The following is a 13737-nucleotide window of genomic DNA, read 5'->3' as shown; positions in this document are numbered from 1 at the left end:
CAACATCACTGCTCCTTAGATGTCTTTATTGACATGAACAAACAACATGCGAAACACAACAACAACAACAACAACAACTGGTAAATACAATAAATCCCCTCTGATTGTAACTGACAGTCTAAATCACAAAGTAAATTCATCCATAACAGCAGCACATACTGCATATGATAATATCAACTTGTGGAATGAAACTTTCCCTTTCTGTGTGAGTATGAACTATTATTTAGATATTGCTATTTTCATGTAACAGGTTTGCAACTGCACATTCTGCTTTTTCCCCATTTTATCTTGAGTGACAGAAGTAATACAGGAAATGGTCCTCTATGTATTTATAAAATTTCATCCTGTAGTTGTTCATTTGGCTGAGTTTCAAATCATTCTGTCTTCTGTCCTGTTTGTCTTGGATCCCTAATGAACCGGAAATTATATATTTAATTTAAAAATTCCAAGCTCCAAAATATACTGTAATCATGCTCCAAACACTTGTTTTTCTCCCTGAAAAGTCATTTTAGCTATTAGGGCTGCACAAAATGAGGAAAATATGCGCTATGCCATAACGTTGTTGAATATCGGAATGACGGTTGCATTTTAAAGTGCAGTTTTTCTACTGAGATTTTCTTTCAACTAACACAAACAAACTCTGAGTTTATTTCATATTTCGCAATGTGTTCACTGCACCAGTTGATGAAGACGATATGTTGTGCAGCCCTAATTTTTATATATTTTTTTAGTTCAATAGCAAAGATGTCCAAAATCTGACAATACGTGTGTGTCCAAACGCACAATCACACAGACCTGAAACTAGACAGGAGGATGTGATTAAAATGACCCACGTCTCTCTACATGTCTCTCTGTTTAAACAGTTGTCGTCTCTCCCAGCTCAGCAGCAGTTACCGGCCTCCTGCGTCTGTGTCTCCCCTCCCAGCCACAGGGGGGTGCTGCTGATCTTGGCACTCTGGGCCCTGGCCTCCTTCGACTCGGCCTGCACCCCCCCTCCCTCGCTGGCCACGCGCTTGTGGATCTCAGAGGCCATGGTGAGGAAAGCCCTCTCCACGTTATCAGCGCTCTTAGCACTCGTCTCCAGGAAGGGGATCTTAAGAGACGAGGCCAGGTCCTGGCACAGAGGCAGAGGGGTGTGGGAGGGAAAAAGAAGGGAGAATGGGAGGAAACGTGAAACATATAATCATAAATCTATTACGGCGAGTCCAAGCGATGTTTGACAACACTCCTACCCAAAAAGCGATATTACAAAAATGTTATTTTAGACTATTATTCACTTTTTTATTCATATATTGCACTACTGTCGTGAACCCAAGAATTTTGTAAACTCATTTCAAGCCCCAAAACAATTGAGTTTTGGTTTTCACAGGAGATTTGAGTAATATTTCCAATTTAGGGCCAAATTATCTCTTTATACTGTACATTGTGAATACCATATTTAATGCTGTCTCTGCTGTCTTTTTTTTAAACTTTATACTTGCACTGCTATAGTTTTTATATTACTATGTCTTGCACTACCACCATGACACACACTCTCATAGAGCACCTTACTTTTTATCTCTATTTATCTTGTGGATTTATTATCTATCATCCTGTTTATGATGTATGTGTATGTTGTGTGTGATGTCTTTAAGCTACTGGGACCTTGAATTTCCCCTTGGGGATCAATAAAGTATCTATGTATCTATCTATCTATCTATCTATCTATCTATCTATTGCTCTGGAACATTTTCCGGCGTCACTATACAGAAAGCCAGGGGCGTCGGACTCGGGGGGGAAAACAGGACTGAGTACCCAAGGCCCTCATGTGAGGAGGGCCCAAAAAGATGCTAGAATGAATAGCTGTGGATGCGGGGAGGGCCCATAGAAAATGCCTTTCTACAGGGCCCAGAATTTGGTGCTACGCCCCTGCAGAAAGCTGAGTTAGTTCTGAACATTTTTATATGAAACACATCGGGATCAGGTTTGATGCAAATACCCTTAAAAGCAGAATTCAAGAACATATCTAAAAATGCCCTTAGACCTCAGAGGGTTAATGTGCAAAATCATCCCAACATTAGCTATTATGCAATCATAATTCTGTTTAAAAGTAAAGTATAAGCACTAGCATATGCTCATGTAGCATATTAAAAGTGACACGTACTCTGTGTGAAAATGAATCCCTTCACAGTCTTAAATTATTGATGATTTTGAAAAGCGGTTCACCTGCTTTATATTCCGCCGGGTATTTTATAACTACACCATCCAAATGTGTGAGTTTACATTATGTATGGCATGTAAAAACTCTGCAAAGTAACTCCATGCATTTTAGATATATCAAGTTATGGATGGGAAGAGAATTTTTTTACAACTCAACCAGGACAAAAGTTAAGCTCAGACAGACAAACTCAAAGTGAAACTGCACTGGCATTAAACCGCTGTCACCAGGTTAAAAACCGAAGGACTAACCGTGTGACTCTACTGAATATGGGTCAATATTTGGAGGTGGTAGATTTAAGTTGCTCGTTGCACTGATAGCCCGTTACCTGAGCGGTGCCGGCGTCCACCACTTTCTTACTAACGAGGTCACACTTGTTCCCCACCAGCAGCCTGGAGACGTTTTCACAGGCGTAGCGATCTATCTCGTCCAGCCACTGCCTCACATTGTTAAAGGACTCCTGTGGAGAGGAGAAGGAGAAAAGAAGAGAAGTTAATCTTCAAACTCTGTCCCATTATGTTGTTGGGGATGTGACCGAAGCGCACACTGACCTGCTCGGTGACGTCGTAGACGATGATGATGCCGTGCGCCCCTCTGTAGTAGCTGGAGGTGATGGTTCGAAACCTCTCCTGACCTGCTGTGTCCCACTGAGACGCACACACACACACACACACACACACACACACACACAGAGTAAGATGGCGAGCATGGTCACTACCAAGCTTACATGACACAGTATTTTTTTTTTTTTTTTTTTGCTTTAACCCTTGTGTTGTCTTCCCGTCGACCATGCAACGGATTGTTTTTCTGGGTCACAATTTAAAATTCAAATTTATTTTTAACGTTCTGGTCGACTTTTGGACATTTTTGTAGCTTTTCCTGATGTTTTTGTCCCTTTTTTCTTTTTTTTTTACGATTTGTTTCATGTTTTTGTTTTTTTCCCACGTTTTTGAAGCATTTTTTTATGAATTTATTTTCAAATACGAGGGAATTGAATAAAACAGCCAAATTCAATGCAAGTAGTGAACTGATCATTTATTTTACTTGTGAAGTGCGTTTTATGGAACCGTCCATGTTATTTATTTTTTTTGACAATTTGGTTGACAGAAAACCCAAATTTCTGATAAAACAATGGGTCGAATATGACCCGAAGACCACAGGAGGGGTAACAAACAAACTAGATGGTGTTTCCTAACAAGAACCCACTCCCCACCACACCGCTGATGTAAACAAACTCTTACAATCTGTAGTTTCACCGTCTTCCCGTCCATGTCGATGGTCCTGATCTTGAAGTCGACTCCGATGGTGGAGATGTAGCTCTCGGTGTAGGTGTCATCCTGAGGGGGTGTGTGACATTCGATCAACTATAAGTAGTAAAGGGTTTAAAATGAAGTGTGTGTGTGTGTGTGTGTGTGTGTGTGTGGGTGTGTTTGTGTGTGTGTGTATGTGTGAGGGTCTACCGCAAAGCGCAGCAGCAGACATGACTTTCCGACTCCAGAGTCACCGATCAGAAGAAGTTTGAACAGGTAGTCACTGGAGGAGGACACACACACATACACACACACACATTAGAGTGCGGATCGGGCCGCATTGTTCTGTCCGAGCCCGGCCCGCGTCCGACAGAGAAGTAACCGAGCCATGCCCGAGCCCGACAGGCATTAAGATATTTATGTCAGAGCCCGACTCAGTTAAAATCTGGTTTTTTTCTCATACTAATGACACATGTACGTTTGTAAGAAGGCATTCGGAAATGTCAACAGATGAGCACATCAGCGTTAACACAGGCGTGCACCTACATAATAAGCTTTTTTAAATTTAAAATGTTCAATGCCGTATCGTGCTGATGTGACCGAGCCCGACCTGAACCCGAACATCATTTCTAAATAATCTGTCCGGGCCCGGCACGTTGGGTACCGTCGGGCTCGGCTCGGGTATCCATCCTCCAACACACATAGATGTACATCAACGCATTCTCATGAACAGGTTCATATGGCATCGTACGAAAACTCATACACAACAATTCGTAACATATCCTACTAAATTATGACAGTTAAGTTTAGGGTTAGGGGTTTACGGTTAGGGTTTATGGTTAGGGGTTAGGGTTTAGGGGTTAGGGTTAGGGTTAACATCAAAATGACAACAAGCCACTTGAGCTGTGATGTCTGTCTATTAACATGCCAGCACTGAAGAGTTTTCAAAATTTCTTTTTATATCGTCTAATAAGTATAGTTTACCCAGATACCTATTATTACTAAAATATTCCTCAAATGATAACAAATATAAATCCTCCCTTTTAATTCTTCTGAAAGTAACAAAACAGAGCGCAGTCTTGAGGTAGAAGTCTCACTTTCTTCTTCAGTTTGTTATGGCAACTGAACCACATCAAACTCATAGAACTACAATACCCAGCAGCCACAGGGGCCTAGTGATCAAACTTCCCAGAATTGTCTCTGCAGAAAATGAGCTAGACTTTTTCTTCTGTAACTCACAACTCTACAACTGACAGCTACTTCTCAGTCAGTTCAAGCTATGAGATCATCTGTCTTTTACATTAATTATACATGCATATGGCATACAGTGACATATCCAATCTTAATCGTAGACATGTAGCTAAGACATTAGTACAAACTCGCAAGATAAAATTAGTAAAAAATGTCGGGCAGAGTTGGCACATCAACAAAACACACGGCACAGACTGCAAAGATATCTCCCTGAACACTGTATCCACGACAAAAAACGAGGCTCTTCAATTGTCTCCTAACATTTTAAAGTCAGCAGTCACTGTTAAAGAGCAGATGTCAGTGTCTTCCTGTGGTACACATTGTATGTTTTTTGTAAGTCAAACACAGCATACAGGAAGAAACAGCACTTACTATTCAGGATTCATGATGGCTGAGGTGGCTCCAGGTGACACGACAAAATAAAGAATCCCTGAAATGTAATCCTGAAGCTGAAAACTGTCAGATTATCTCAGCCTCCGTGATGTTGTGTGCTGTTCTTTACGTGTGTGTGCATGTGTGTGTGTGCATGTGTGTGTGTGTGTGTGTGTGTGTGTCAGTATCTGTCCTTTGGAGGGCAAGTGGCAGAATAAGCCAGAGCTACTGGCCGACTGATGAGCTGACTGGTTCGGATGCATTATTTATTAATAAAGACCTGCTCCGGTTACACCAGGGACAGCACCTGGAACCGAGACACTCGCGCGCACGCACACACACACACACACACACACACACACACACACACACACACACAGACCGACAAACACTGCATTGCTGAATACAATCACACTCTGAGTCTAAACTAAACATAATCAGCAACTCTTTTATCTGCTCTTTTCGTTTGGGATACGTATTTGTTGCAGCACGCTGTGCCTCTGCTCTCGACTGACATCATCTCCCACGTACAGCGACTCCTGTGCGTCATACTGCGTCACTGGGCCGACCGCAGCGCTGAAACGTCCAAACAAAAGAAGCAGGAAGTAGTTCTTCTTCTGGAACCACCCACGAAACTACAAGTAACACAAGGGTATCATTACAGAAGCCTGATATTAATGATGGTTTTACAACACATTCATATACCTATTTATGAGATTTTCTTGTTTGTGACAATAAAAAAATTTTTTTTTTTTTTTTTTTTTTTTTATCTCACAAAACATATTGAAATTGCCCTGTGTTTTCAAATGGGGGAGCGTAGTTTGTGTCCTGGAAGAAGTTAAGAGGAAAAACACAAGGAAACGGGTGTTTGTGTGCCGGGAGTTCTACTTTAGGCAGTGATGTAGTCTACGTGCTACGCTGGTATACGCAGCGTACCCACTAAGAAAGCTCCAGGATTTCCATATACCCACTTAAAAATGCCCAATGACACGCAACAACATACTTTCCATTATATTTATGATATATTTTGAATTGTCGTCTGTGTTTATCTTCTTTGCATAGGATCAATAAAGGTATTTCCAACGTAAATTGGTGCATAAAAGTGTATCTGAATTAGAGGATGGATACCCGAACCGAGCCTGTCGGGCTTAATAAAAGCAGACTTTCCACACAAATAAACATACATGTGTCATTAGTATGAGATTTTGACTGTGTTGGGCTCGGGTCGGGCTCGGACAGAAATATCAGACGTATTTCTAAATGCATCACGTGTAGCAATTTACAATACATCTTTCTGAAAAAGTAAAGATAATTTATATTATAATATTGTTTCCACATTCCAGTGTGATAGATGTGTGATATTATGTAATGTCCATTCTTATTAACAACTGGAAAGAGAAGACAGATTTTTATTTTTTATTTTGGTGTAAACATGGCCAGGTCAACGTGTCAGCCAATGTCACAGCAATCCTCCTCTCCTCTCTTCTCCTTGTTTCCTTTCCTCTTCTCTCCCTGTTTCTTCCTTTTCTTCCCTTATCTCTCCCCTACTTGTTTCTTTTCAAACCTTCTTGTCTTTTCTTTCCTCTCTTTTTCCTCATCTCCTCTTCTTACCGTTTTCTCTCATTTCCTCTCTTTTTATATCCTCTACTTGCCTCTTTGCCCCTCATCGTCTGTCCTTGTTTCCTTGTCTCTTCTCCCCTCATTCCTCTCCTCTTCTCCTTGTTTCCTTTCCTCTTCTCTCCCAGCTTCCATTCCCTCTCCTCTACTTCGGTCTCATCAAATATTTTTCTCTCTTTCCTCTCCTTTCCCTTATCGCCTCTCTTCTTACAGTTGTCTCTCCTTTTCTCTCTTCTCCCTTTTTCTTTTCATATTATCTACAGTCTGTTCTTGTTTCTTTTCATTTACTCTTCTTTCCTTTCCTAGTCCCTCCTCTCTTCTCCTCACTTCCTCTCGACTCCTTTTATTTTTAGAAATGGACAGAAGACTAAGCGAAAGCAAGTCTTATTCACCACTGATTCCCGCGTGTGTGTGTGTGTGTGTGTGTGTGTGTGTGTGTGTGTGTGTGTGTGTGTGTGTGTGTGTGTGTGTGTGTGTGACCCCCTGGTCATGGGAGCGAGCAGGGAGCAGGGGATTGTGGGATATGCGATGGCTGAGCAGCTGTGATGGGGTCAGGGGTCAGAAGCCCTGACGACGGCCTGTTGCCGGGGCAGAGGCGGCGGCGCGGTGGTTGCCAGGGCAGGGCCAGGCTTTGTGGTGCTCCTGATGAGGCATGGAGGTGGGAAAACTGGGGGAAGGGACAGGGAGAAAGAGGAAAAAAAATAAATAAAGAAAGAAGAGAGAAGAGAAAGAAATTAACAAAGAGAGAGTGCTAGAAAGCAAGGGTGGGAACATTAAGCTATATTCCAAAGCCATGGAGATGGAGAAAAGGGGACAAACATGAAGGCGAGATGTAAAAAAAATGACAGAATATCTTTTGGTTTTAACACAAGTGCAAGCTTTCTGTTTATTGTGAAGGCTTTTCTCGCTCATGAAAGCTGATTTTTCTAGGACTTAAGACGTCTTACGATCTCTATCAGCTGACCGTGTGCACAACATAACAGAGAAGAAGACGGAGAGAACCTGACACTTCAACATGACACATGAAACTGAATTAGACAAACTACACACAGAAGACTTACTCATGTGGTCAATATTTAGATTCACATACAGTACAGGCCAAAAGTTTGGACACACCTTCTCATTTAATGCGTTTCCTTTTTATTTTCATGACTATTTACATTGTAGATTCTCACTGAAGGCATCAAAACTATGAATGAACACATATGGAATTATGTACTTAACAAAAAAGTGTGAAATAACTGAAAACATGTCTTATATTTTAGATTCCTCAAAGTAGCCACCCTTTGCTTTTTTATTAATAAGGGAAAACATTCCACTAATTAACCCTGACAAAGCACACCTGTGAAGGTAAAACCATTTCAGGTGACTACCTCATGAAGCTCATTGAGAGAACACCAAGGGTTTGCAGAGTTATCAAAAAAAGCAAAGGGTGGCTACTTTGAAGAATCTAAAATATAAGACATGTTTTCAGTTATTTCACACTTTTTTGTTAAGGACATAATTCCATATGTGTTCATTCATAGTTTTGATGCCTTCAGTGAGAATCTACAATGTAAATAGTCATGAAAATAAAAAGGAAACACATTGAATGAGAAGGTGTGTCCAAACTTTTGGCCTGAACTGTATATTTAGGAACTAACTGTTAAACGGCTTGAAGCTTGATCACAAGTTAGACAGAAATTGTGTGTGTGCGTGTGTGTGTTTGTGTGTGTGTGTGTGTGTGTGTGTGTTACCGTGTTTATGGGTTTCTCAGACAGAATGAAGAGTGTGGGAGTCAGGTTATACATAAAGAACGTGTGTGTGTGTGTGTGTGTGTGTGTGTGTGTGTGTGTGTGTGGGTGAGTGGGTGGGTGCAGGTCAGTGGATGGAGTTAAACCGGTCATTGTTCCTACCAGTGTGTGTGTGTGTGTGTGTGTGTGTCCCAGGAGACCTGAGGGAGCGGGAATAAATAGGTGCTTTTCACTATTCACCCTTATTTTACCACGCTCCCTGGCTCCTGCATGTATGTGTGTTTGTTTGTCAGAGTGTGTGTGTGTGTATGTGTGTGTGTGTGTGTGTGTGTGTGTGTGCGTGTGTGTCTGCCTGTCTGTCTGATTGTTTGCGTGTGTGTGTGCTTTTGAAAACACGATTGTTTTAAGAGTTAAACTAAACTGAAATTCAGATCATTCTAAACCAAATACCAGTAAATCAAATGGTAATCAAATAGAAACTCTGAATGCCCAGTTAGATGTATGAACTATAAACTTATATCTGATATGTTAAATTAAAACACTTTAAAAGATTTTTAACTAAAAGCTAAAATAGAAACGGGTGAAAAACTAAACAAATCATGTGCATGTATTTGTATGTTTGCCTCTATGTGTGGGCACACCGTTTTTGCTATTGGTTAAAGAATAAGGTGGAGTCACTTCATCCCTTTGCCCTACTCCCAGCGTGTGTGTGTGTGTGTGTGTGTGTGTGTGTGTGTGTTGAGGCCAATAAGGAAACAGATAATTAACCTCATTGAAACTGGATGTTGAATGAAGGCCTCATTGTGTAGAGAGAGAGAGAGAGAGAGAGAGAGAGAGAGAGAGAAAGAGAGAGAGGAAAATGTTTATGAGTATGAGTATTGATAATGTTAAACCACCATTGCTCTCTCTCTCTCTCTCTCTCTCTCTCTCTCTCTCTATCTCTGTCTCTATCTCTCTCTGTAATGCAACCTTCCTCTTACAAAGTCAAAGAGTTCCTTGCAAGAAACATTCCAAGATAAAAATTTAATTTGCCCATTTGAGTTTTAAAGTAGGCTAAATTAAATTGTATTCAGGACTTTTCCCTAACAAATTTTTTTTCCTCGGTTTTTCGTAGGGATTCAGATTTTTCTACCCCCAGTGTTCAGTTTCCTCATATGCACTGCAGTCTTTGTGTCTCTGGTTCAAGTCCACGTACGGAGTGTGGGATGGTAGCTGGAGAGATGCCAGTTCACCTGCTGGGCACTGCCAAGGTGCTCTTGAGCCAGGCACCATACCCCCCCCCCCACACACACACACACACACTAACAGCTCAGGGTGCTGGTCCAAGCTCTGGCAGCCCTCTGACTCTGACATCTCTCCATTTGTGCATGAACAGGTTCTGAGCATGTGTGTGTGTGTGTGTGTATTTCAGGCCTGTGTGTAGTGATTTCTAACAAAGTGTAAATAGTAATTCTCCCCCTGGGGATCAATAAAAAGTTTTTTTTTTTTTAAATAAAAAAAAAACAAGGATGACAACCCTCACTGGCTTCCGATTTTCAGACATGGCCAAATGCGTTTGTACAACTGGGAGCTATCATTACCGGGATGCCCACCTTTAATAAACCTCTTTTATCTTCTAGCAAGCAGCTGTTTTCAGCAAACAAGCTCTAAAACGTTGAATATTATTGTAAGGAGTTGGTGGGAACAAATGTATTTCACGAAGCAATATTGGATTTTGATCAAAAGTGAACTGTCGTCCTATGCATACAACAGTGAAATAATAAATAAAACTGGCTTTGGTTTGGAGGCACTGCACCAAATAAAGTCCTCTTAATCGATGCAAACTGAAGAAGCCAAGATTCAGGAGCTCGAAACTTCTTGGATGAAATTTTATTTTATTAGATTAAATAAATAACCCTAACCCAAACCCTAACACTAACCCTACTGAACAAAATTATAAATTAAAATGTATCGTTTTTGCCCCCATTTTTCATGAGCTGAACTCAAAGATCTAAGACTTTTTCTAATGTACACAAAAGGCCTATTCCTCTCAAATAATGTTCCCAAATCTGTCTAAATCTGAGTTAGTGAGCACTTTTCCTTTGCCACAAGTGTGGCATGTCAAGATGCTGATTAGACAGCATGATTTTTGCACAGGTGTCCTTTAGGCTGGGCTACAATAAAAGGCCACTGAAGGCTAGGGTGACATCTTTCTTAGTATCTGAGGAGCTTTTTTCCTCTCTGTTTTCCAGGTTTTTCCTCTCATTTCGCTTTGTTTCCTCTTTTATCTTTTTGTCGTTTCCTTTCCTGAAAACAGAGAAACATCTAAAGACAGAAATACACATGTATTGTATGTATGTGTATTTCTGTCTAGATGTTTCTCTGTTTTCTTGTTCTTCTTTTCTTCCCATCTCCCCATCTCTCTCTCTCTCTCTCTCTCTCTCTCTCTCTCCAGTGACAGCTGGCCTCTGCTTTCCCGCCAACAGACCAGCTGTCCATACTAACCAGAGGCATTTGAAAAGCATGTGTGTGTGTGTGTGTGTGTGTGTGTGTGTTTTCACACAACAGGCAGTTCCTTTCTGTCAGTTTCTATGTGTGTCTCTCTCTCTCTCTCTCTCTCTCTCTCTCACACACACACACACTCACACACTTCAGAGACAGGAAGCAACATGACACTCATATTAAAAGAGGCCTCTCTTCTGTTGTTGCTGCCACTGCAGGAAACGGTGAACACACACTGTCATAGTCCCTCTGTTAGCACACCATTAAAGGTAAAGTTGTAATCTTTGCCGTCCGTCTCCGCTAATGATTATTTCCTGCGGTGTTCAGAGACCCCCTGTCAAACTAACTTTATTGGCGGTACAGTGACATCATCTTCTGTTTTCCTTTGATGCCCTGCATCAAAGGAAAGTTAGTCTCTGTAGCTGGCGCTCTTTTTCTTTCTTGGTTCAGCCAAAGTGACCAATGCTGCTCACGCTAACTGAAAGATAAACATCAAATCCATTACCTTCATCCACAGGAGGAATTCCACAAAACACTTTTTTTTTTTTTCATGTGGAAGAATAATCCATAGCGATACCAAATGGCCCTTCATCATTTATAACAGCTAGGCTAATACCTCCTGAAATATAAGGCTGAAAAGTGACTTTTTTTCTGGATTCCTTGCTTCAAAACAATCTTTAAGTTTTGATCACACCTTCTTCCGAATGGACTTATTCCCCAAATTTATTTTTTGATGTTCCATACTGTTTTCCTGTAATTGGTGGCCCAGTTTGGCGTGGCCTATTTGATCTGAACTACCATCATTCTCACATACTGCATGATTGCAACCAAATAAAGGGCTTTAAAACCTGTGTTGATTAGTCCAGCTGAATCAAACTCTGGTTCCTTTTGGCCCTTAGTACGATTTGTTTGAGCAGAGCTGCACACAGAAATTGTACAAAGGTGCAAACCAAAATAACCACATTCAGACCATTTGAGGAAGGGGACTCCATCTGATAATGAACAAATTATGGAGCGGTTTGCCCAAAGCGGTTTATTTGTGGTGATAACCCAACTACGGGGTGCACAATTCAATTCAATTTTATTTATAGTATCAAATCATAGCAAGGGTTATCTCAAGACTTCACAGATAGAGTAGGTCTAGACCACACTCTGTAATTTACAAAGACCCAACAATTACAGTAATTCCCCCAAGAGCCAGCATTTAGTACGACAGTGGTGAGGAAAAACTCCCTTTTAGGGAGAAATCTTGGACAGACCCAGGCTCTTGGTAGGGCACTGCAGGGCATAGCAGGTCACAACAGTTACTAGCAGCTAGCTAAAGAATGCATCAAGTTCTGACCTGGACTGGCAACAAACTATAGCCCCTTTTTACACATGCACTGCAAACCTGGAATTATCTAGGCATTACCCCGGGGAGCTGTATGTGAGAACTCCAATGTCTGAATCTGTTAGATCGGACATCAAACTTTTTCTCTTTACCCTGCCGGCTCCCGAGTACAAGGTCTGTGTAATCTCCGATTGAGCCCAAAGTGTGAGAATTCACAGCGAGCGAGTGGGAGTGTTTGTGACTTTTCTCGAGGCTGGCGTGAACATCTGAGAGTGAAGAAGAGGAGGGTGATTCCCACAAAGACAGCAACGAGAAGGTGTAACTTGAGAGACGACAACATTCGGAAACTCCTCCCCAACACATATACGAGCAACGGCAAAAGACTGTGATTTAAAACCAAATTACGAACCGGCTACGTGACCACGGTGTTATCTGCGTCATGTCCTGCCTCCTGCACGCTGCACAGGAGTTACCCCTCGCCTAAACCAAACAGAGTATTTCCAGTAGGTGAGAACGCGTCTGACATTTAGTGCGTTTACATGCATTTAAAAAAACAAACAATTATATCCAGGTTTAGGCAATACCCCGATTTCTCAAACACCATATACACCTTACCCCGGTTAAAATCTGAGTTCTCCTAACATAACATAGTCTACAGGTAGAGAACTCCTTCAGTAACTGGGGTATTCCTTCATGTATACACCTTAACGAGCAGAGCAGCATGGTGGCCCAATGGTTAACACTGTGGCCTCACAGCAAGAAGGTTCTGGGTTTGAATCCAGTTTGTTGCGTGGTGCTTTCTGTGTGGAGTTGGTATGTTCCGTTTGCGTGGGTTTCCTATGGGTGCAGGTCCACCATCAAAAACATGTCCTAGGTTCTCCAGTCAGTTCCCTTGAGCAAGGCACAGGCTCAGATCTGGAGTTGGTCCCCGGGTGCTGGGATTGGCTGCCCACTGCTCCCTTGAGGGATGGCTCAAATGCAGAGAATGAATTTCGCTACATGTATGTGACAATAAAGTACTTTAACTGGGGTAAGATCTGTTTAAACGTCTGCGCATGCTCCAAGTGCCCCTCCCCACTTGACTGGAGTGTTTCTTGACCAGGAAATAATTTAATTTGTTGTGATACAACGAAACAGCAATGCCAGAATCAGCGGGCCATCGGCAGCAAAGAGCCTGGGGTCCTTCTGTTTTATTCCCAGCCGAGGCAGCCGCGGACATCGGGAGACGGCTGAACAGACTGTCCATATCCGGGGGCTGTCCACGCTGTGTCTCGGCAAAAAAAACTGGAGGGACTGAGCAGCCCCTCACTGCGGGCCGCTGGCTCACGTTTACGTTAGTTAGCTAACGGTAGCTTGCCAATTCTCAGGGGCGTCGGACCCCAAAAAGCCCAAAAAGATGCTAGAATGACTAGCTGTGGATGCGGGGAGGGGCCCTTAGAAAATGCCTTTCTACAGGGCCCCAGAATTTTGTGCTACGCCCCTGCTAATTCCAGCCGGCACCGGGCG

At 42.1% G+C, this 13737-nt stretch overlaps 1 protein-coding gene across 1 annotated transcript; it reads right to left on the bottom strand.

Annotated features, from left to right (window-relative positions):
- Positions 1-818: 818 nt before the first annotated feature.
- Positions 819-5084, bottom strand: LOC114552325 (ras-related protein ORAB-1). Its single transcript, XM_028573015.1, has 6 exons — positions 5071-5084; positions 3658-3730; positions 3439-3534; positions 2749-2844; positions 2526-2657; positions 819-1114 (listed from the first exon to the last, which is right to left on the bottom strand). The coding sequence occupies exons 1-6, from the start codon at positions 5082-5084 to the stop codon at positions 881-883; spliced, it is 645 nt and encodes a 214-aa protein (XP_028428816.1). The 3' UTR covers positions 819-880.
- Between the last annotated feature and the right edge of the window lie 8653 nt (positions 5085-13737).

The sequence above is a fragment of the Perca flavescens genome, chromosome 3 (assembly GCF_004354835.1).
Source record: "Perca flavescens isolate YP-PL-M2 chromosome 3, PFLA_1.0, whole genome shotgun sequence".
Classification (NCBI taxonomy): domain Eukaryota; kingdom Metazoa; phylum Chordata; class Actinopteri; order Perciformes; family Percidae; genus Perca; species Perca flavescens.
Note: the sequence above shows the minus strand (reverse complement) of the source record. Positions and strands in the feature narration are given on the sequence as shown.